The sequence below is a fragment of the Ambystoma mexicanum genome, chromosome 6q (assembly GCF_040938575.1).
Source record: "Ambystoma mexicanum isolate Mex_15411 chromosome 6q, UKY_AmexF1_1, whole genome shotgun sequence".
Lineage (NCBI taxonomy): Eukaryota > Metazoa > Chordata > Amphibia > Caudata > Ambystomatidae > Ambystoma > Ambystoma mexicanum.
The window spans coordinates 84,783,602-84,808,394 of record NC_090937.1 but is presented as its reverse complement, the minus strand read 5'-3'; the positions used below and the strand labels follow the sequence as shown (position 1 = coordinate 84,808,394).

The 24,793-nt window shown below is 50.4% G+C and overlaps 1 protein-coding gene across 2 annotated transcripts in view; it reads left to right on the top strand.

Annotated features, from left to right (window-relative positions):
* Positions 1–24,793, top strand: part of ZCCHC7 (zinc finger CCHC-type containing 7) — a 607,337-nt gene that overhangs the window by 106,693 nt on the left and 475,851 nt on the right. For both annotated transcript variants that reach the window (XM_069630519.1, XM_069630520.1), the window contains exon 3: positions 16,261–16,304. In XM_069630519.1, the coding sequence (XP_069486620.1) occupies positions 16,261–16,304 (44 nt within the window). The remainder of the gene's footprint in view (positions 1–16,260; positions 16,305–24,793) is intronic.

The window sequence follows — 24,793 nt, the reverse complement described above, 5'->3', positions numbered from 1 at the left end:
TACGCAAGGGTGTTGTCCTCATGCAAGGATGTATATTGTTGTTCTAGTTCCCCCAACCGCCTCTCAACCTCCCCAAGTTCTTTCCTGACCACTTTCAATAGCCCCGTGGATTTGGAGATCAGGATACCCCTCACCCATGCTTTAAATGTTTCCCATAATGTCAAGGGGCTATTTACCGAACCCTTATTGGTCTCAAAAAATAATTCAACTTCAGTATGTAGTTCATCTACCACCCCAGGATCCTTAAAGATGCCGTAAGGCATTCTCCATCTCCTGGACGGGGGTTTAAGGTTTTTTAATGTCATGTCTAACCGGAATGATCTGATAGGGTGCGGGGAAATATTTCACTTTCATCAATTTGGTGCATGAGACGCCGACACCAGCCAATAGTCAATGCGGGACTCAGTGTCATGTACTGAGGAGTAAAAGGAATACTGTCGTTTTAGGGGGTGGAGTGCCCTCCAGGCGTCCACAAGCTGCAGCTGTAAGATGATTTGTTGCAGAGTGTTGGCTGTTTTCGAGGGGTTCCTATGTGTGGATGTTGAACGATCTAGTTTTGTGTCTAAAATAGTGTTGAAATCTCCTCCCCACACTATTTGTTCGCACCCACACGCACCAATCTCATGTAGTACGTTTATGTAGAACTCAGGGTCGTCTATATTTGGACCATATGTATTAATGAAAATCAACTCCTCACCCTTGACGTTATCCCAAATTATAACGTAGCGACCCAGTGGGTCTATTTTACTCCTCCCAAACTGGAACCCAACTGATGGGTGTATCAGGGTCAGTACCCCTCTTGCCTGTGAGGAGTATTCCGTGCAATACCTGTGAGCACCCCACCCTTTCAAGAACTCTGCATTGACCTTCTGGAGTGCATGAGTTTCCTGTAACATGACAATGTGGGGCTGATGTCGAGTAATATAGGCTCCCACTCTCCTCAATTTGGCTTGGTTGTTCAGCCCCCGGACATTCCAAGTGAGTAGTTTCAATCTAAGCCCTCGGGCTGCCTTAACCGGATTAGCCATATCCGTATTTCCCGTTTACATTTTTTGCCTTGCTGCTATTTAGGAGAGTTCCATGTGTTGCAATGTCACCACGTTTTTTAACTTGTGAGACTCCTCCAACTGAGTCCCAGTTCCCAAACTTTCCCCCTCCCTCCTCGCTTAGTCTTACAACATGTTAAACCCCACCCTCATCTTCAATCCCAACATGACAATGCTGCCCCGCAATAAACAGTCCCTGAAGCATGTGGAACTTTCCTGAGGGTCACTGATTGCAGCCCACTGGCGCGCTCTAAGCCAGGGCCCACAGTCCAGAAATAACAACAGTTATTGTTCAGTCCGTCTAAATCGTATAATTTCCAATTTCTCACCGTGCGGCAGGCCATTATGCCTCAGCCTCTCTTCTCGCTCTGCCAGGTCTCGCCTCTCACTCTTCAGTTACGAATTTGTGTTTTGGTTCGCCATTCGGTCTCCGGGGGGCAGTGGAATGGAAGACTCCACGTAAGACATAGCTTCTGTGGGATTCTCAAAGAAGTGAGCCCGTCCCCCATGCTGTATTCTCAGTTTTGCCGGGAAGATGAGTGCATAGGGTACATTTCGCATACGTAGCTGCCTCTTCACCCCTTCATATGATCTCCTTTGCATTTGCACGCTGGTCGAGAAATCCGGGTATATGTGGATTTTGTTTTCTTCGTATTGTAAAGTTCCTTTTTCTAGTTTAGGAGGCGGGCAATTATAGTTCGAGGGGGGGCTCCTGGTTTCGTAAGTGGTGCTAGGGTGCGATGGGCTCTTTCAACCAGAAAGTGATCCGAGAAGGAGTCGGCGCCCAGGATTTATTTCAGCAATGCTTCAACTTGTCTTTCCATGAGGCCCTTGCCAAACTGTTCCGACACCCCGACAATCCGGATATTGTTTCGCCGGGATCTTGATTCAAGGTCCTCGCACTTGTTTTGTGTTTTGTGCAATTCAGTTTGGAGGTGAGCTATATCTCGACTGTGCTGTAGTATCGTGTCTTCGCTTGCACTTATTCTGTTTTCCGCCTCCGTAACACGTGCGCTTTCTTTTTCAACACGCGCCTTTAAGGATCCGATTGTCGCCACTATATCGTCTAGTTTTACGTTCATAGCCATGAATCCGTTCTCTACCAGCGTTGCTAGTCGTTCCATCGGGTCAGTCTCTTGCCCATCCGGCAGTTGTGGCTCCCCGTCAGCTGCTCCTTGCGGTTGTGAGCTGGTGAAGGTGTCCATTGGGCCAATCTTCTTCCCACCTGCCCCCCTCTTCTTGGTGCGGCCCATGTGATGCGGAGAGGGGGTACCCTTCGGTGTATCTGCCCTTATCGTCTGGCTTACCGTTGATAGTAAGGATGTAATTACCCAATGTTGTGCTGGTGAAGGCCTCACCCACTTCCACGCCAGAATACGTGTTAAAGGGCTTCACCCGTGGATCCCAATGTGTTTTGGTATTATACGGCACAGTATAGGGCCTGTGATCACTGCTGGCCGTGTGGTTCTCCACCAGGACGCTGTTCGGTGAGCCTTTATGGTGCACTTGAAAGTCTCAGGGTGTTGTAAGGTGGGGCACCGAGGCAGCCCGGAGCGCCGCGGATTCGCCGCCCCCTGTGTCAGTGGGGTCAATACGGAGTGGGCCCAGGTCTCAGTTTCAGGGCGCTGCGCAGGGCCTTCCTTTGTCGCGGCCACCACAATCCTCTTTTCCCCTCACTGAAGTGGGGGACCCACTCCCGCACCACGCAGCACTTACTTGATTTCACGTGGGTGGGGGGGCAGACCCCGGCCTCCCTCGCCCCCGGGCCAGCACGTGACCTGTTGGTGGGTGTCGCAATCCAGCTCCGACTCCACCCAGGGGACCGCGGGTCAGGGCCGAGCCGTGTCCCAGCTGCAGTCCCTCCGGCAGGGAGGAGGCCGCGTCCCACGCAGAGCCGCAGGCAGGGAGTCGGGCCCGGCAGCCGCTGCGGCTCCGCGACAGCGATGTAATTCAGCGCCTCCGCGTTTCCTCTCCCGCAGGGTCCGACCCCTCCAATTGGGACCCGGGGAGAGATCGCGAGCAGGGAACCGGCTCGGCTCCTCCCGGGCGGTCGAGCCCTCCTTCTCCCTCATGGGCGGGCTATCGTGCGTCGCGCGGCGCACCTCCCCACTCCAGCTCTCGGCCGGGCCTCCGCGGCGCTCACAGAGGGCCCCGCAGGCCTCCACCAGCCGCCAAACTGCGTAGTCGGATATTTCCTCACCCCGGCTCCGATTTTCAGCGATTTTGTACCAGCATGTTCAGCAGAGCTTTAGCTATAAGAATATTGCTATATTTCCACACTAGAGACGGTTCTGACAGGATTTTATTCCGATAAGGAATTCTTCTGGGCTGGAGCTCCTACACTAGGCGGCCATCTTGAATGTGCGCAACACCGCCCCCCCGTCCCGAGCCGTATTCCTGACATGTCCCAATTCAATGGTCAGTCAATTACTGACCATTACACAAACACCTGAGTTGCATTACACTGCCCCACACGGATAAAAGGCGGAGCTTGAGAGCACACTCTGAGTGAGGCTAAGCACACAAGGAAGCAGCAGTTTCAAGATGGCAGTTTAATACAAGGTGAAAAAGGGTAAAATAGAATGGGATCGCGAGGAGGGAAGTGCCCCTGACTTTTTTGGCGAGGAACCGTTACTTTCATCCACCTTTTAAGATTAGAAACCGTAAGACCAGGAAACAAGGCTGTAGAATCCTGCATTGTGTGTCGGAGGTACCCGGGCTCTCCCGCGTCGATGGTCAAGGCGGGGAGAATCGCTTGCCCCCATGGTACTGTCCTTGGCTCCTACACCAAAGCAGCACCAGTGAAGTCAGCACAGCCGGTGAGTTGGGGAGACTGATACCAGACCGGTCTTTGTTGAAGCCAAGGTTGTAAGCAGCAACTTTGTAAAGTGAACGCTGAAGCGAACAGTGTATGAAGTTTATGTGATAATCAACGCATATAAAATTGAACAGATGAGTGATTGAACTTTGAAGTCAATATACGATACCTTAAACAGAGTGGTCCGGCACCACGTGCATTCTCATTCATAAGTCTCTGTAAGGTATCCAACTGAAAGGTGGCAAAAGCGAGAAAGTGACTAAGAATTGTGAATCGAAGTGGTCCTGCAATGGGTCAAGCAAAATCTTGTGCACATTCGAAAGTCTTCGATGTTAACAGCATAAAGAAAATTGATAATAAACTAGATGAAGTTGGTCCGAGCCCGGCAGAGGGAGATCAGCTTAAAGCTTTTGGTTAAAGCAAGTTTGTGTTTAAAAAAGTTAAATTGAAATTGGTCCGAGCCCGGCGAAGGGAGACTAATTGAACAGTGTGTTAAAGAAGATCTTCTGAGCCTGGCTGAGGCGGATCCAAGGTGAATAGTGAATCGTATGAAAAATTGAGTAATTGTGAAATGTATTTAGTCATTTTTTTTAGAACATGCCTTATACCGTACTTGAGTTTGGTATCTCGAACCTCTGTTGATCTGCATGGTCTTGCTTCCAAGGCCAGCGTGTTGCCCCTGTGCTATCCTCCGTTCACATCTTAAAAGGAAAGGAAAATAACTTGTTGCATCAGGCCCTCAAGAAGAAGAGACTTTAAAAGGCTAAGAGACTTGGGCAGGGAAGGCCATGATGCTAATGATTGAACTGTATCCTTGTGCGAGAGAAGCCATAGACTGTGCTAGGCCAGAGTGCAGCGCCTTGTCCTGTGCTGAAAACGTGGGGAACACTGTTTTCCACACTATTTGTATTTAGAGGTAAGGATTGGCAATAGGTTTATTAGTATAGGCTTTTATTTTGACAAGACACCACTAGGACTGCATTATTATTATTTGATGGTCGTAGCTTGCTCCCATCTGTAGATTTAGGATTAGATGGGCGTTTTTCAAACCCTATTTGAAGTTCAATAAACACCCTTGTGGTCACTTGTGTCTTTCTTACTGTTGATGTCATGCCTTTCTTTCAAAGTGCACAATTCAGCCAACACTCCACTTATGGTAGAAATGCCCTTTCTCTCTTTTGTTAGGTAAATAGCTATTAAAAGGTGAAGCAGTCCCTTCTTGGCTCCAGGAATCCTCCTTTGGGGAACAGCTCACGCCTTGTGTGTATGCTAATCCCTGACGGTCCCTCCCTACCATTGGAAGGTCAGTCCTTAAAATTGGAGTGTCTGAAGCATGGCTCCATCATCTAGTAGTGGCAAACAGGAATCTGCCATCACTTTGCCGCACATAACTGCTTTGATGGAAATGTTGACGCCAAATACGGCGCGGCACAGTGATCTGATAGATCCCAACCCCTACCCCACTTAGCTTTAACGCGGCGCACTTCTGTGCGTGCCGCTGACTCCCTTGTACCATGCAGCGTCAGTTCCCCCCCCCTTACGGGGGCGATGCGGACGCCGCTGGGTCATTTTTTTTTTTTTTTACATTTTCTTTTTACTGCCCCCCTATTTACCATAATGGTAAGTGGGGGACACTCATACAACCCCTAACTCCCATTACTGCAAACCCTGCTCACCTTGTGGGTGCAATAATGGGAGTCCCCATTCTCTAAAATGCCGACAGCGCAGTAAAAGCGCAGTCGGGATTTTAGAGTTGCAGTGTTAGTACGATTCTGCAAACAGCTTGTAATGAAATTGACCAGAGATTCTTCCGTAGCAATGGGCCAGAGACCCTGCAAACTCGAGTTTGCATTGTTATTGGAATGTCCATCCTAAGCCCCCCCCCTCCCTAGCCCACATCCCCTTTCTTTCACTGCAGGCATACTGGTCTTCACCATCCTGTAGCTGCTCAACACCCTTTAAGTCCTATGTGCTGCACTTTTGAGGAATCCGCACTTTACCTTCAATCTTTTCTGCTCCTCGTTTCATCCCCCCTACACAGCTGCAACATTACCCTTATACTGAATTCCTTGTGCTGCCTAAAAACCTGGTGAGTTTGGGTGCTTGGTGGCTTGGGTAGAACATGGGATTTCATTTTGTCTAAGAGGAATTTGGGTTTTGTGGGAAGACAGCAGGGTAGACCTCTGGGTAAAGGAGCTGGGATTCTGGCCCCTACCCTGACAAACGCCTCCCAAATGCCTTGCCGCCTACTGAGCACAGCACCTGAGCATGCTAAAGTGAGGTTTGAAGCGACTCTCAGATTGCCTGCCAATATACTAAGGAAAGTGAAATAGGTGACTGTGGTTCTCAAATTTCAAGCGGCTGTTGATCTGAGCTAAATGCCCTTACCTCTTTTAACCCTTTGCATTTAGCTCATGTTAATGAGTGGATGTAACAGACTGACCATGTCTTTCATTGCATTTGGTGACTAGCCACTGGCTAAGGATAATTGACACTGAGCGAGTAAGAAATTGTGTGCTGTATTCATGTGGAGAATTAAGGTGGCAAGTGACTTTTTTGTCTGACTAGCAACTTAAAATGTTTACCCCTGACTCATCTGCCAACTCACAGATGCTTGTTTTGTTGTACATGATGGGATGCAATGTATCAGATGGATATAAAGTGTGGGTATTAAAAGTGGCAATGTGGGCTAGTAGAATGGGACCCATCAGTAAGCGGGCTGTGGCAGGTATATGTAGGGTTTCACATTGCCCACCACCAACAGGCAGCCTCCCCACATCTAGCCATTAGCACATCAACACTAATTGAACCATAACAAGGTTCTCTTCTTTAGCCCCATCACTCTCCCACTTCAGCAGTTAACCAGCCTCTAAGCGATGTAGTGAATCAGATCTTTGGCTCTTCCCTGTAGATAACCTTCTCCCACATTGTTCTGTCAAACCTATAGAAAGCAGACTGGCACACAGGATCTAGTTCTATTTCTTCTCAATTATGGTGAACAGGGAAAAGACAGAGCAGCTAATTTTGCTCCAGTGAGTAATTTGGCAGTGGGGATCCATTACGTGTACACCTACACGTAGGCGGCTCTCAGCCACCATATTTTGACCATGAGCGCATGGTAGGCAGCATTGAATTGTACACACCAGGCTCCATAGAGATACCCAGCATTTGCACCCGCGTGAAACTGCATTCTGGGGCATTGGTATGGCAGTGAAGAAGGGAGGCAGCTGGAACGCAAGTTGTGTTATGCCCCTCCACTCCACCATACAAATGGGCACAAATGTGGTGTGGCTTGAATGAATAGCGGAAAAACCTTACACCTTTCATTCACATTATGCCACGGAGTAAAATCAGCTCCCGAGAGTTTAGCTTAACCCAATCAAGGCTGGTGCTCTCGCTTTCTCTCTTGCTGGCCCTCTGCTCTCTCTCCCTGTTTCTCTCTGTCGCTCTCTCTGTCGCTCTCTCTGTCGCTCTCTCTGTCGCTCTCTCTGTCGCTCTCTGTCGCTCTCTCTCTCGCTCTCTGTCGCTCGCTCTCTCTCTGTGTCTCTCTGTCGCTCTCTCTCTGTCTCTCTGTCTGTCTCTGTCTCTGTCTCTCTCTCTCTCTCTGTCTGTCTCTGTCTCTCTGTCTCTCTCTCTCTCTGTGTCTCTCTCTCTCTCTGTCTCTCTCTCTCTCTGTCTCTGTCTGTCTCTGTCTCTCTCTCTCTCTCTCTCTCTCTCTCTCTCTGGGTCTCTCTCTCTCTGTCTCTCTCTCTCTCTGTCTCTCTCTCTCTCTGTCTCTGTGTCTCTCTCTCTCTGTTTCTCTCTCTCTCTGTCTCCCTCTGTCACAAATGCTCTTTAGCGCTCACTCTTTCTCACTCTTCTCTCTGGTGCAATCAATCTTTCTTTCGAGGGGATTGGGTCCTCCGACGTATTCCATATCTATGACAGGTAATGTCCACAGCTGTGCTGCTTTGGAAAATCTTCGGCATCTGCGTCCTGCGTCGATGACGTCGATGCGGCGTCCCCGAGGACCTCCTCCGACGGCCGACGTCACCCGATGTGATAAGTAGGACGCACGACGCCCGTAGCCTCAGTTCCGTTTTTTCCGCAAACGTGTTCGCTTCGTGAATCTCGGTACGCCTCGACTCTTTGGAGTTTGCTATATTCTTCTCGGTTCGTTGAATCTGTTCGGTTTTTGTGAAAACCTGTTCGTGGCGATGTCTACTTCGTCTTCAACCCCGCGTCCGGGCTTCAAGAAATGCGGGGACTGTGGGTCCAAGATGTCGGTCACGGACTCGCACGACGCCTGCCTCTGGTGCCTCGGGGAGGCCCACGATACGGACAATTGTGTCGACTGCCAGTCGCTCACGGCCAAGGCCTTGCGGAAACGCAAGAAGAAGCTGTCGGTAGGTCGGGTGTCTAAGCCCCGGAAGTCGAGGTCTACGGGGCTTTCGACGGATGACTCGAGAGGCGACTCTCCGCATCATCGTCGGAAGTCCAGTGGGTCTCCTTCCAGGAGTCGGTCTCGCCACACCTCCGCCTCTTCGAGGCATTCTAGGGAGCGCCGGCATCGGTCGCCTTCCCCGTCCTCTTCCGAGGACTCCGCCCGTCGGCGGGTCGCTTATCCCACCATGCAAGCGACACCGGAGGAATGGGCATCCTTCGGGAAGCAGATGTTAGCGATTCTTGAATCGCAGGGCACCGGTCCGTCCGTGCCTCCGAGTGGGTTCGGTCGGCACCGGTCGAGAGACACCGCTCGTACGCCTTCTGGCTCGGGTGGTCGGCACGGCTCGTGGGAAAGGTCCTGCTTGGACAAGGGTAGCCGTTCTCGCCATGCCCGTTCCAGGTCCCGGTCTTCGACGCGCTCGAGACCGCGTGATCCTGTACTGTCTTCGAAGAAGACGTCGACGCCTGTGGCGCCGAGGTCGTCGTCGATTTCTCTCGAGGCTCCGCCTCCAAGGGGGTCGTCGACGCTGTCGGCGCCTAGGTCATCGAGAGACACGCTCGGAGCTCCGGCTTCGAGGCCTGTGTCAACGCCGTCGATGCTGGCAGCGCTGCAGCTGACGTCGACGCCGATTCGCTCGATGTCGACGCCGTTTCTGCCGGCGCCGACTCGTTCGGCGCCCTCAATGCCTTTTTAGGCAGTAGTGTCGGAGGGGCCCCGTGGCACGGGGTTTTGCCCCTAGAAAGGCTCTGGCTAAGGTCAGGCATAGCTTTGGTCCCCAGGTGTCTTCCTCTCACCGCCTGGAGTACATTTCAGAGGGTGATGAAGGCTCTGATCAAGGCTTGGTTCCGGTTACGGTACCAGGTGAGCTTATCTCGGGCCATAGCCAGTTTGATGACCTGAGGCAGTCACTGCATGATGCCAGTGGACTGGACACCTCTCCGGAGGTGGAGTTTTGTAGGCCGGAGCCTGGCACTCATGCCGATTCTTCATATCAGCGCCTTATGTCTCGGGTCACCGAGTACTTGGGTTGGTCGGCTCCCCCAGGGGAGTTCATTCAGGATGATCTCATGGACATCCTTGATCTTGGTCCCCCCCACTGACCCGGTATTGCCGTTTCATATGGCTCTGCAGAGAAGGGTGGCGGTGGCTTGGACTGCTCCGGAGAGTCTCCCGGCAGTTGGCAAGTCTTTGTCACGAAAATACCGTCCAGCCAGTAGCGACCCCTGCTACTTGTCCAGGCACCCCACTCCGGAGAGTTTGGTGGTGCAGGCGGCTACGGCCCCGGCAAAGCAGGCGTCGTATCCTACCATCCCTCCGGATAGGGACGACAAACGTTTTGACGGCTGGGCGAAGAAAGTGTTTACTTCAGGGGGTATGGCGCTTCTGGCAGCCAACTCCATATGTGCCTTGTCTCGTTTCACACACACTCTGTGGAACTGTGTTGCATTAGCGGCTGAACATATTCCCGAAGGGGACGAACGGGATGGTTTCCTTGCTATGGTTCAGGATGGCAAGGATGCCATGTGTGAGGCCGTTCAGTCGGGTTTGGACATGGCACAGCCGGTCCAAGGCGGCGAGCACCGTAATACGCAGGTTTGCGTGGTTGCGGAAGTCTGGGTTCGCTCCTGATGTGCAGTCCCGGCTCCTCAACATGCCCTTTGACGGTGAACATCTTTTTGGCAGCAAGGCTGACGAGAGCCTTGAGAGGTTGCAGACCTCCAAAGCTGCAGCAAAGTCGTTGGGCGCTGCAGTTCGACAACCTCCGCCTTTTCATCCTAGGGGACAGCAATGGGGGGGAGGTTCCTTTCGCTATTACTCGTCCTTCAGTAAAGCGAGAGGAGCTAGCAGTCAAAGAGGCCACCGTAAGAGTGCCAGAGGTGGAAACAAGGGTACTCGAGGTGCCAAGGCCGCTCGGGCAGTTGCCTCTTTGCCCTCAGGCAACTCCGCAGCTGCTACCACTCAGTCATGAGGCCAGTTCCCATGGTTCGCCGGTTGGGGGAAGGCTGGCGCAGCATCTTGTAGAGTGGCGAGCCATTACTTCAGATGTGTGGGTTCTGGAGATCATAACCCACGGCTACTGTCTTCCCTTTCGGGAGAGGCCTCACGACAATCCACCTGGGAACCTCTCTTTTGAAGAGTCCGGATCCGCTCCTTGCGCAGGAAATTCAAGCCCTGCTGGAGAAAGGCGCTATAGAACTGGTGCTTGTTGCGGAGAAGAACAAGGGATGGTATTCCCATTATTTTTTTATTTCGAAGAAAGACGGAGGATTGAGACCCATCATGGACTTGCGCGGTTTGAACAAACTCCTCAGGAAGGACAAGTTCAAGATGGTTACTCTCTCTCAAGTCCTCCAGGCCCTTCAACTTCAGGATTGGTTGGTGTCTCTCGACCTCAAGGACGCTTACTTCCATGTGCCGATCCATCCCAAGCACAAGAAGTACCTGAGGTTCGCGGTTGGCGACTCGCACTTTCAGTTTCGGGTCCTGCCATTCGGATTGACCTCTGCCCCGAGGGTTTTCACCAAGCTCATGGTGGTGGTGGCAGCGCATCTCTGGAAAGGGGGGATTCACGTCTACCCCTACCTGGACGATTGGTTGATCAGGGGGAGCTCTCCCGAGCAAGTCCTGGATCATCTGTCCGTCACCTGCCACTCCCTTCACAAGCTGGGCTTCTCCCTCAATTTAAAGAAGTCCCATTTGACACCAACACAGCGACTCCAGTACATCGGAGCAATGCTCGACACATCCCTGGGGCAGTGTTTTCCTCCCCAGGTGAGGGCTCTTCACATTCAGGAGATGGTGCACAAGTTTCAACTTGCCCAGAATCTCCCAGCGTCCGAGTTCTTGAGACTGCTCGGCCTCATGGCATCCTGCATTCTTCTGGTGCCAGAGGCTCGTCTGCGGATGAGATCTTTGCAGTGGGCACTCAAGCTCCAGTGGTCTCAGTCCTCTGGCAGGCTGTCGGACCCTGTTCAGGTGCCGCACTCGGTCGCTGTTAAGCTGCGCGTCTCTGGAGCGCTGCGTACCTGAAGTTTCAGTTGCTGGTCTCGCCGGTGACGCCAGACTGGTAGACCTTCAAATAGAATGCAGAAATTGTAACGCTAGGAAGCCACCCCGACCCAACCCTAATGGAACAGGGATGGATTGGAATCATCTCCCGACGCCACTGGGTCACCTCCCTGCGGATTAAAGTGACGCCGGGACAGTGCAAGCACTGACAGGGAGGTGATGAGGTGTTGAGCTGGTATGGTCCGGTAGAGGTTCACAAGCTGGAGAATTGAAAAGGTCTTCAAAGATGTCCAGGCACGATCCACCAAGGCAGTTGATAAGGAGGGCTGGCACCCAGAGCCAAACGGGCAAGGAAGATCCAGGCAAACAGGGAGATCAGGAAGAGAGTGGAACCCAGGGAACAGGAAGGCCCAAGGAGAGGGGAGAAAGCCAGGAGGAGGGACCCACAAACTCCTAAGGGCCACTGAGCCAAGGAAAACTAATCCCAACAGAAATGAACCCAGGAGTAGAGGGGAAACCTGGAAGGCAGGAACCAAGGAAGGAACCCAACAGGAGCTAAGGCAGCCCAAAAGGCCAGAGAACCGGACAAGGAAGCAGGAGTCAAGGAGCAGGAACCTGATACAAAGGCACCAAGCGACGGTAAGTGGGGAACAAACCGCGTTAAGACGCAATCTGTAAAGTGCCGGACGCTATTTACAGCGTCCGGCACGAAAGCGAGGCTCGGAACGCTAGCGGGGCTGCGCATGCGTAGCGGCTGAGTGGGCCCCAGAACGAGGCTTGGAACACAAGCTTGTCTGCCCGTTCCTGGTTACCCGCGGGTTTCGCGCATGCAAGCAAAGGTGTCGAGCGCTGGCCCGCTGCCTACAGCCACGCTTCCCAAGCCGGTAATATGGGTACAACTGCCACGTCCGGGGACGGACGCGACGAGAAGGCCAGGTAAGTGTCCTAACAGTCGCCCACGACCTTCTGTGGTGGGCCGTCGAAGGCAATCTGATGAAGGGGGCCCCCATTTTGGCTGCCCTGGCCGGAGGTGACGATCGTGACGGACGCATCCCTCACGGGATGGGGAGCTCATGTCAACGAGTTGACAGTCAGCGGTCGTTGGTCTCCGTCGGAGTCCAGACTCCATATCAATTTGTTGGAGCTGAGGGCCGTCAGGCTTGCCCTGAAGGCTTTTCTGCCGACTGTGCGAGGAAAGAGCGTCCTGATTCTAACGGACAACACGGTGGCCATGCACTACCTCAACAAAAAGGGGGGGGGGCAGGGTCACTTCCTCTGTGCAGGGAGGCGATGCTGCTCGAGTTCTGGGCCATCCAGCAGGAAGTTTCGATCTTGGCTGTTCATCTGGCCGGAGACGACAATGAGACGGCGGACGCTCTGAGCAGGCAGAGCACGATCTCTCACGAGTGGGAGCTGGCTCAGGAGATTCTCCTGGAGATCTTCGCCCTTTGGGGGACCCCTCAAGTGGATCTCTTCGCCTCCAGTGTCAACCGGAAGTGTGAAAGGTTCTGCTCGCGGGAATTTCCTCCAAAAGGAGCCTTAGGAGACGCGTTTGTGGTGGAGTGGTCATTCCCACTACTGTATGCGTTTCCTCCAGTCCCCGTCATCCCGCAAGTACTGCGGAGGTTCGGTTCCCGGATGATCCTCATTGCTCCGGTGTGGGCCCGGAGGACGTGGTTCCCTGATCTTCTCGACTTGTCCATCTGCCCTCCACGTCGTCTTCCCTACCGAGACGATCTGCTCTCACGGGAGTGGGGTCAGGTTCTCCATCCAGAGGTCAGATCCCTCAACCTTCACGCTTGGCTTCTGAAAGGTTGAGGTATAAGGATTGGGACCTCCTTGAAGACGTGATGGAGGTGTTGCTCTCGGCCAGGTGGCCGGCAACAAAGTCTCTGTACCATTGCCGTTGGAGAAAGTTCTGCGACTGGTGCAGAGTTAAGAATGTGGATCCTTTTGAGTGCGACATCCCCGTGGTTCTGTCTTTTTTTGCTTTCCTTGGCCCACAGGGGCTTGCAAGTGGGGATCATTAAAGGTTACCTGGCAGCGCTGTCCATCTTTAAGCGCTCGTCTGAAGAATGTTCCTATTTTAAGATTCCTTTAATTTCTCAGTTTTTGAAAGGGCTCACTAATGTGTTTCCTCCGTTACTTTTTCTGGTGCCTGGTTGGGATTTGAACCTTGTTCTTAAGTTTCTTATGGGTGCTCCGTTCGAGCCTTTGCATTCTTGCCCTTTGAGACTGTTAACTCTGAAAACTGTGTTTTTGGTTGCGGTTACTTCCGCTCGCAGAGTGAGTGAGTTACAGGCACTTTCAGTTAAGCCACCCTTCACTGTGTTTCATAAGGACAGGGTTGTCCTTCGAGTTCGTCCTTCCTTTCTTCCGAAGGTGGTTTCGGAATTTCATTTGAGCCAGAAGGTTGTTCTTCCGGCGTTCTATCCTCCTCCACATCCTGGTAAGGAAGAGGAGAGGCTCCATAGGCTTGATCCTCGGAGAGCGTTGAGCTTTTATATTTCGCGCATGTCCCGGGTCAGAGTGGATGATCAACTTTCATTGATTACGCTGGAAAGCGTTTGGGACAAGCTGTGACGAAACAGACTTTGTCTCATTGGATTATTTTAGCTATCTCCGAATGTTACCGCTTGGTGGGTATGGACCCTCTGGCTGGCTTGCGGGCCCATTCTACCAGGGGAGTGGCTGCGTCTACTGCCCTGCAGAGGGGTGTTCCTATTCGTCACATCTGTGATGCAGCCACCTGGGCTTCAGTACATACTTTTGTACGTCACTACTCCCTCGATTCCATCAGAGGGCAGGATCTGGCCTTTGGCAAGGCAGTCCTTTATTCCGCAATTTGATTGGGCATGCTAAATTTGTGTTCTAAATTCTTTTCGCACCTCCTTGCTTGGTACTGCTTTGGGAGACTGTCATAGATATGGAATACGTCGGAGGACCCAATCCCCTCGAAGAACAAGTTACTTTCTTACCTGGTAATGTTCTTTCGATGGGATGGTCCGACGACGTATTCCATATCGCTCCCTCCCTACCTTCCCCGCTGCAGAATTTCTTTTGCGATTGCAGCTTGCGTTCCGCAAGGCCTTGTGTGTCTGACTGGCAGAAAACTGGTGGCACATGTTCTGGGGGAAAATACTACAACTGAGGCTACGGGCGTCGTGCGTCCTACTTATCACATCGGGTGACGTCAGCCGTCGGAGGAGGTCCTCGGGGACGGCGCATCGACGTCATCGACGCAGGACGCAGGACGCAGACGCCGAAGATTTTCCGAAGCAGCACAGCTGTGGACATTACCCGTCATAGATATGGAATACGTCGTCGGACCATCCCATCAAAAGAACGTTACCAGGTAAGAAATTAACTTGTTCTTCTCCCTCTCTCCCTGGTGCTTGCACTCTTTCTCTCTCTGTGGCGCTTGCACCCCCTGTGGTGCTCTCCCCCCTTTCTCTCTGTGGTGCTTTCCCCCCACCCCTCTGGGGTACTCTCCTCCCCGCCCATTCCCCGGCCCCTCTATGGTGCTCTTCACCCCTCTTCCCCCTACTCCTCTGTGGTGCACTTCCCCACCCTATCTGGGTTGCTGGCACCCCTGCCCCCCAACCATGCAAGTGCATAACCTTTATAAGAAGTTTCCTGACCTGAGAAGGAAGGAGGAAGGCCAAACTAAAATATATGGCCACGTTTAGTAGCTGTACATGCTAATCTCAAATGTGCACACCAGAAATAATGCAAAAAGACAAACATTTTACTGCTGCCACCAGCTTGTCCTTGGAACATGTAAAAGTCACCAAAAATCCTGTCTCTAAAAATGCACTAATGTAAAAATACAAGAATTCAAGAAACAAAGGTTCCCAGTACTGATAGACTGATGAACTGATCAGTTTCCCCGTAATAAATTAGCAAAAGAGAAGGCTTCACTTCCCTTCAACCAGTCATGACAGGATCTAACACTGAGCAAAAAGAATGGGGTTCCATAGGAATCTATGGTGGGAAAGTTGCAAAAAGAAAATCTTTCCTAACAGCATTCTCACTCTTGTCCCCCTCTCCCTCTCTCTCGTCCAAATGCCCCTTCTCTCTCATCCAAATGCTCCCTCCCTTCCAGCAGTTTACAAATTCGGGCCTTCTTTTCCAAACACCCACACAACTATGGCTGTTTTTCCCCTTCCTATGTACCTGCTGGTGCGAAGATTGGGGCTTTCCACAACAGAATGTACCTGTGTGCCTATTGGAATGGGACATGCGGATTGACTGGCTGTGATAGGAACCACAAGTCTCTCATATGTAACTAACTGCACAGTGTTCTGCGGCACATGGAACAATCGTTTAAGTGTGCTGTCAGGCAGGGTGTTTCCAATGGCCTGGTTCAAAGTCCTATATAGGGTGCACCACTTTATCAATTAAGGTGCCATCCCCTTTTTTAAGTCCAATTAGGTCTTTTAGCCCTTAACTGTGATCGTCTAACCCTCTTTGAATTCTGGGCAGCACACAGTGTGAAGAGGCCATGAGCACAATGCCATCACTCGTGAGCTGCTACTCCCTGTATTGGGATTACAAAAATAAATGCTGACTTTATTGACTTTGAAGAACTAAAATTCAGAGGGAAGCCCAAACCACCAAAATGACACATGAAGCAGTGGCTGCAAAGTAGTGGCCTGCAAAGTAAGGAAACAGTAGAAAATGCAAACCTAGTTCTTGGATACCTTTTATACAAATGTTCTCATTTTAGAATGGCAAATGAATATGAATAATCTACGCATGAAGAATTGCCTTTGATTCTTTTGCCTTTGATTCCTTCCACTGCCTCAAGTGAGGCCATACATTGGATGACCAATTGAACGGGCGAATGTCTGAGCACAACACAGATCTTGGGCTGTGCTGGTTAATTTAACATGTCATTTCTCCATTCATGAAGCAGTCAAGTGATACCTTAGCATAATGTTCTATGCCCTTTTTTTCAGCGGAAGGAGGAGTTGATTGGTCTATTGGTGACAAAGATTTAGAGGTAAGCTAAAACCCTATTTTAAATATGTTCATGTAAATTTTAGTGATGCTTTACAAATCGGAACCCTCCGGACATAATTCTCCTTGGTTTGTTCTGCTCTGTTATTGGGTTTATACTGTTCTCTGCTGACAATTGTGTGATTTCTTGGTGCTTTGCAATCTGAAAAAGAGGTGGGCTGGGTGTGGTTATTAGGGATGAAGGCAAAAAACAGATTGTTTGCAGCTGTGTTGGTGTGTTCAGGCCTGGAAGCACCCAGGTTCTGCATTTGGGTATGTTTACAGGGATTTGTGTTGATGCCACTTGAGGTATCTATTGAGAGGCAAGTCTTGTGTGTAAATAGTGTAAGGTTGTGTTGGACTGGACTGCTAAACAATTTTATGGGAGAGATGTAGAGGTCTGATTTATTGTGTTGGGGATGTACAATTGCCTTGTGTGGATGTCATTGGCGGAGTGTGTTATTGACAGGTGGAAAGTAGACTCTTAGGGTGGGGGGCAGTCAAGACCCAGATGGGCATTTGCAGTATCCTATCTGAAGCTGTGGTGCACATTGGAATTGAATCACTGCTCTCATTATCCAGGAGCATGCCACAGCGAGGGTAATACCCCAGACAGCAGACAGTGGTTGACACACTTTGGAGCATATAATGATCGACAACTCCCAGAAGCAAGCAGTGAGGACACCCATGAGCAAAAGCATAGTGGCGGGGTGGAGGGCGGGGGAAGTATCCGTTTGTGACACATAGGACGAAAATGGCAGTGGGTATAGCCTGGAGCGTAGTAACAGCGGGGCACACAATGGTGATGAACATCCAAGGGTAAATGGTGGTGGGGCTTCTAGGAGCTAAATTACATTGGAAACATCCTGGAGTTCCGTGCACCACTTGAAAGTGGATTTTTTGCGATTCACCTATCGCCATGCAGGTGTCTCAGTTCTCAGTGATCCCTTACAGTTGCTGCAGTGCTTCTGCTGGTTACCATCTTGAAGCAGGTCCATTGGACCTCCACCTAACCCATTTTCCCGCCCTGCCACCTAGGCACAATGGCTATGGTCTGTGGATGTGCTTCAATAATGCTGGCACCATTAGAGGTAGTCCAAGTGGGGAACGCAATACAAAGTGTAGTCCAGTTCTTGTTCTTAGGTTTGGTTGACCACGGTTGCCAAGGCCTCAAGCTGTTAATCTGGGAGGAGATGTGATATAACTTTTTTGCCCAGGTACATTCTTTGGTGGGTTCCTCTGCATTGTTCACAAGGCCTTATGGGTCCTGGGGCCTCAGTACCTTCAACTCTCTCTTTCTAAACATCTTCCTTCTCAAGCCCTTCGCTCAGCTGCCGCCATCTCCCTCAGGGTCAGTCGCTTCTCCAAGCAACAAGTTGGTGGTAGATCTCTTTCCTCTGCTGGGGCCTCCCTCTGGAACAGCCTTCCTGAAACTTGAGGAGAATCCTCTCCGGTTCCGCAGACACCTCAAAACCTTTCTCTTTGCTTCTGCTTTTTCTCCTCCTCTCCCCTGCAGACTTCCTGGCTGAATCTGACACTGCACTGGTTACCTAGCCACCCTCTGATCTATGGCCTAGGTCCCATCCCCTGCCAGTTGCACACCTGCACTGCCTTCCTGGCTACCCCCGCACTTGGGGACTGTTTCTGTATCCCTACAAGTCCCACTACCAACACTTGACACCTGATGTCTGCACTTACCCTTGCACTTGCCACCTGCTGGCCGTACTTTTACTTATTGCTATTTATTTATCCCATGTACTGCACTGTTCCCCCTCCCCCGCACTTTCCCACTTCCCCCTCCCATGCACTTGCGCGATCTGAATGACACCTGGCCTAATAGGATCATTGTTTGTCTTCCCTCTGTTCCCCCTGCCTTGCCTCGTTGCGCCTTGAAACACTTCATCAAGGCAGAGCCGGTGACTGCAGGCCCGCAGCTTCAGGTATCTGAGCCCTCCGTGGGCCGTGTGTGTTTTTCTGCCCATTCTTGGGCTGCCACCATTGTTTTTTCCCCTCGTGTGTTCTCCCCAGCCCCCTCTCTCCCCTTCCGTGTTTCCCCAGGTTCCCCCCCTCCCTCCCGCCTCCAAGCCTCCCCCTGATTGGCTGTAGCTCGTGTCTCCTCCTAGCTAGGCTGCCTGCAGTCCACCGCGCTCGCCACTTCCATCAAGGCAGAGCCGGTGACTGCAGGCCCCCAGCTTCAGGTATCTGAGCCCTCCGTGGGCCGTGTGTGTTTTTCTGCCCATTTTTGGGCTGCCACCATTGTTTTTTCCCCTTGTGTGTTCTCCCCAGCCCCCTCTCTCCCCTTCCGTGTTTCTCCTGGTTCCCCTCCCTCCCTCCCGCCTCCAAGCCTCCCAGCTCCCCCCCTGATTGGCTGTAGCCCCGTGTCTCCTCCTCCTCTTATTGGTGCTACCAGGGCAGCCCCACGGCTAAGGGCCCCTTAGGCAAAGGGCGGCTCCCTCCTGTGCGGCTCCCGGTGTGTCTGCAGGTGTCCGCAGGGGACGCCAGGCGCCATTACACCGCTCCATCTTGTGAGCTCCACCTGCTCTCCCTGCCCACCCCACCCCTACCTGTTCACTTCCTCGCAGTGTGGCTACACTTCTTTGTGTTCTGAAATTGTGGTAAACTAGGTTTTTTTTATCCCCCCGCAGGATTTTCAAACTTAGGTGGCCTCTCCACTGTTTACCTTATACGCTCTACTGTGTTCACTGTGTTCTGATTTTTGTGGTAAACTAGGGTTTCCCCCCCCCCTCCTTCCACTCCTCTAAGACCATCATTAATGTCTACGCTAATGGGACCATCTTGGTCCAAGGCCCTCAGGCCAACCTTCACCTCTTCGATAGACGCTTCCCGCGCCTCATCAATTTCCTTTCCTCTCCTGCTGTGCCCCCTCTTCTGTCCTCGACTACCTTGCCTCTACCCTCCCTCCCCACCCCCTCTTGTGCTCCTTCTTCACCCCCGCAGGGCATACCTCTGATCTGTACCCCTCCCCGGAAGTCCTTCAAAGATGGCAACCTTCTCCACATTTCCACTCTTAACTCTCGCTCTGCCGTCAAACATTCCTCTGATATCTGCTGCCTTCTTGAGGAACTTGACCTTGACGTACTCGGTCTCACTGAGACATGGTTCACGGCCAGCTCTGTCACCAGCTTTGACACACTCGTACCCGACGGCTACAAGATCCTCTCCATGCCCAGGCCCAACCGTGCTGGGGGGGTGTTGCCCTTATCTTCCCTGAGTGGATTCCTGCCACTGTTACTCCCACGCAGACCTACTCCACTTTTGAATGTCTTGTCTGCCGACTCTCTCTCTCTCCTAGCGATTCCCTTACCGTGGCTACTATCTATCGGCCACCTGGTCAAATTTCCTCCTTCCTCTCCGAGTGGGCGGACCTCTCCTCCTCACTCCTGTCCTCAACCACTCAACTCCTCTTTCTTGGAGACTTCAACATCCACCTGGATGCCTCCTGTCCCCCCTCTGGACTCTTTTGCGACCTCTGCGACTCGCTCTCACTCTCTATTCTCCCGTCTGGGCCGACTCATTCTGCAGGGCACACTCTTGATGCCCTGATCTCCTCTGACCTTCCCCTCTCTGTCCCTCTCTCCACTCCTCTCTCCTGGAGTGATCACTTTCTCCTCTCCTCCCACCTCACCCTCCCTACCCCACAGGCAAAGCCACCCCCATCACTGCCACCTTCCTTCTCGGTCATCCGACCCATGAAGCAAGTGTCAGTTGAGGCTTTCGCTGCCACCTTCTCGCCCCCTCCTCCCCCTTCGGCTGACTCCCACCCTGACACAGCCCTCTCCACTCTCCACTCTGCTATATCTGATACTCTTGATATCCTTGCCCCTGTCATGAGAATCCGCCTGAAGCCCAAAGCCAAATGTAACTCCTGGTATGACTCGGATCTCGTCACCCTTAAACGCAAGTGCAGGGTGGCAGAGAGGAAATGGCGTGCTTCATGTTCATCCTCTGACAAACTGGCCTGTCGCCTGCTCCAAAGGCAATACCGGCTCTCCGTTCTCACCAAGAAGAGAGCCCTTATCCAAGCCCGCATCTCTGCGGCATCTAACAATCCGGCCAAACTCTTTAAAATCTGCAAGGAGCTGGCCAACCCTGCTGCAGTCTCTACCTCTCCTGTCCCCTCCCAGGCCCTCTGCACGGCACTGGCCTCTTACTTCATTTCAAAAACTCAGGACATCCTGTCCTCACTCTCCTCCTATCACCTCCCCCCTCTATTCCCTGCCCTTCCTCTGGCCCTTCTGCAGCCACCCCTCCTCTCTCCTTCTCTGCCTTTCCCCTTTTTTCTGCTGACGAGGTTTCAAGACAAGTCAGATCTATGAAAGTCTTGTCAAAACAGGTCCACCCCTGTACCTCCAAAACTATCAAGGACCACATCGACTCCTTGGCTCCTGCCCTTGCTGACTTCTGCAATCGCTCTTTTGCCTCTGGAGTCTTCCCATCCCCTCTCAAGCACTCCCTTGTGCACACCCTTCTTAAGAAACCCTCTTCCAACCCTTCCTGCCCAGCTAACTATCGCCCAATCTCTATCACTCCCTTCCTGGGCAGGCTCCTGGAGAACCTGGCCATCTCCCAGCTTAATCTCCATGCTGAATCTGTTGGTAGTCTTCATGACCATCAGTCTGGCTTCAGAGCTGCCAGAAGCACGGAAACCGCTCTCCTGAACATCCGTGAGGACCTGCTTGAACCTTGACTCTAACATTCCATGTGTCCTCATTTTACTTGATCTCTCTTCTGCCTTTGATACTGTCAACCATACCATCCTGCTCAACCGTCTCCATAATAACCTGGGTATCACTGGTCAGGCTCTGTAGTGGCTGACCTCTTTCCTCTCCAATCGACCCTCCCAGGTCCAACTGGGGTCTTTCCTCTTTGACATCTTTTTCTCTACCTGTGGTGTCCCCCAGGGATCTAACCTCTCTCCCTGGCTGTTCAACCAGTATCTGGCACTTCTCGCCCACCGCATCGCTGCTCTCTGCCCCAACTTTCAGTGCTATGCGGACGATACCCAGCTCATTTTCAGGCTACCCTCGGCCTCCTCTTCTCCTTCCCTCATCTCTGACTGTCTTTCTGCTATCCAGGAATGGTGTGCCGCCAACAACCTCTACCTTAATGCCAGTAAGACTGAGATTCTACTCATCGGCACTCCCACTCCCTGCAGCTCTCTGGCCTGCCTCTCTGGGCCCTCTTCCTGCTCCTACCTGCAAGGCAAAAAACCTCGGGGTCATCTTCGACTCCACACTCTCCTTCTCTCCTCACATATCCGACGTCTCTAAGAAGTCACACTACCAGCTACACCTCCTCAGAGGTATCCTTCCTTTCCTCTCCTTCCCCCAGAAGCTCACTGTCTCTAGAGCCCTGGTTCTCTCGAAGCTGGACTACTGTAACAGCCTCTATCTAAATCTGCCCGCCTCTACTCTCTGCCGTTTGCAACTCATCCAGAACAGGACTGCGAGACTTGTCCTTGGCCTCAAGCCCAGGGACCGTATCTCTCCAGGACTGAAATCACTACACTGGCTCCCAGTGACTGTGAGGATCAAGTTCAAAACCCTCTGCATTGTCCACAAGGCCATCTGGGGCCTTGGGCCAAAATACCTTCAACTCTCTCTTCTTTTTTTTTTTTTTTTTTATTATTATTTTGGGTGGCTGATTAAATCAACCTTTCAAAACATAAATCAAATAAAACACAAATATCATAAAAATAACGAATTTTGACAAATAAGGTAAAATTAAGTACATTTGCTTAACTGATGATTAAGAGAAAAAAAATAAGTAAAACCTCCTATGAAACCACTTCCAGTTAGCATGTCTAATTCTATGAGTCAGACAGTGATAACATATTAAAATTAGATATAAACACTTCATATTCAAATGGTTATCAATGTATATAGAGAGCCAAGTTCAGCCCAATTTCTTCCATTAACCAAACAGCTTACTTCCTTGGATATATTGGACACAGTATCTTATTTAAAAATTGGATAGTGGCTATTCTTACTGTTATCTTTGAGGTCGTAAACAGCTCATGCCATAGCTCATCGTTAGAGCGACTTATATAATGGTACCTTGTTAATTTGTCAAGAATGTCTTTTCTCTGCAATTGGAGTGCAACACATTCTATCAATAAATGTTTCAAGGTTTCTTTAGTTTTCCCATCATTGCAGAATCGACAGAATGAGGAGTCTATCTTAATAATACCCCTCCTTAATAAGATTTGTTTAGTTGGCCATAAATTCAGGCGAAACCTCAATATTTGATTTCTCAATTTGTGTGAGGGACATTTTAATAAATAGTCAGCAGTTTGCCGGAATTTCTTATGCCCAAACAGAGCTCTGTCAAAGTCTTTTAGTTTTACACAGTTCTGTTGAGTTAAGTGCCAATCTAGTTGAAACAGTTTTGTTTTGGCTTTGATGGGATTAGATAGTAAAAGATCTACTGAGATGTTTGCTTCTGTTAGGTCCGATAAGACAGCGCTCTCCAGTTTGAAGGGAATAAATGTTCCGATCGCAATAGATAATCTGCCAGAATTCTTAATACACTATTGCTAGATATACCCAACACACATTTCCGAAATAAGCAACATCTCTTCCAGGATGCTTGAATATTCACCGAGAGGATTCCCAACTCAAAACGAAGCAATACCGTTGGGCTTGAGTTTGGGAGATTCAAAACTTTCTTCCAAAACCTTGCCTCAATTTTGTTCCAATAACCGGCCTGCAGGGGTGACCAGGCTTCAGATCCATAGGTAACAATAGGAATTACTTTCTGCTGGTAAAAAATAAGTATGTGCTTGCATGAAAACTTGCCATACTTATATTGTAAAATCCTCGCTTGCGATATTAAAGTGGACAGTTTACCCTTTATACTGTCTCTTTGAGGCATGTTAATAGGAGAATTGCTAAATATGACACCTAAGTATTTATATTCATTAACTACATTCAACTTTTGATTGTTCAAATACCAACAATACTGTTTCTTTAATCTTGATCCATGCCTTCCCAGTTCCATCACTTGTGTTTTCTCCAGGTTTAGGGTCAAATTATTCTTGGCAACATACTGATCCACTTTATCAAGCATGTTTTGCAGGCCTCTCGGCGTTTGTGAAATGAGAACGAAGTCGTCTGCGTACAAAAGCCATGCAATGATCTGGTTGCCAAGTTTTGGAGCATCATTCACGACGATGCTGAATTCATTGCCCAAATCAAGTATAAACAAATTAAACAATGTAGAGGCTAGAATGCAGCCTTGTTTCAGGCCGCGTTTGGTGGGTATTTCTTCCGATAAAAGCCCTTCAAAGTTCAATTTAACTTTCATTGAGGTGTTTGTATGAAGTAAATGTATTAAATACACAAGTGAGGTTGGACAGCCAAATTTTAGCAGTTTTTCGAATAGCAAGCTCCGATCTACCGAGTCAAAAGCTACTCGAAAATCAACATACGCCAAATATATTGGTTGGTTTCTTATGGCATACAGCTCTTTGATTGCATTAAGAGTCGTTATGTTGATACTAGTGCCAAGACCTACCACAAAACCAGTTTGAAATGGGTCTCGCCGATTCTCTTCTGACGCCCACTTGTTGAGATCTCTTAAGACAATTCTACTGAAGATCTTGCCCGGGGCGTCAAGAAGAGAAATCGGACGATAACTTGCAGGATTCGCTCGATCGCCCTTCTTATAAATTGGCACTGTAATGGCCTTACACCACGAAGGAGGAACAGCCTGTTTTATTTGCAGGGCTTGGAAGACAGCGTAAAGAATAGACGCCCATAGTTCCGGATTCTGTTTTAAGACATAATTTGACAAGCCGTCAGGCCCTGGAGCTCTTGAAGAACTAGCTTTGTTGATGTAAAACAAAACATCTTCGCGATCAAAATTAATCTGAAAGGAAGGATTAATTACCTTCCAATCCAGGTTCGAAGTATTATTGGATGGAATATCATAAATGCTGGAGAAATAAGTGACCCAACTATTCTCCGACACACCATTAAGTTGAGCTGTTAGTTGGGGAGCACCCACTCCATTATTTATCATTTTCCAGATTTGTGATGTCTTTTTAGTTTTAGCGATCTGTAGCCACCTTTCTCCATCATGTTGGAACATAACTGCCTTATGACCTCGGATCCAATTTCTATATTTAGTCTTCAATTTGCGTAGGGCCAGCTCTCGACAATGTACCGGTAAATAATAAATCTGCCTTTTCTGTTTTCGATATTGCCTCTTTCTCTCTCTAATGGCCAGATCAAATACATGGATATGACACTGATTACTCTTCTTAGTATCTGGGGTTGAAACAGGGACAAAAAGATGCATTTTATCATGATAATCAGTAACGTGCATACCTCTTAACAGTCGCTGGTGGTCATTTGTTATACTGCACACGAATGTTTGCAGTGCATCACTTGACCAATGGAGTCTGTTCGTTGAGGATTTATAATTAGACCACTTAATTGATTTCAGCTGGAGCGAAGTTCTTCCTTAGTT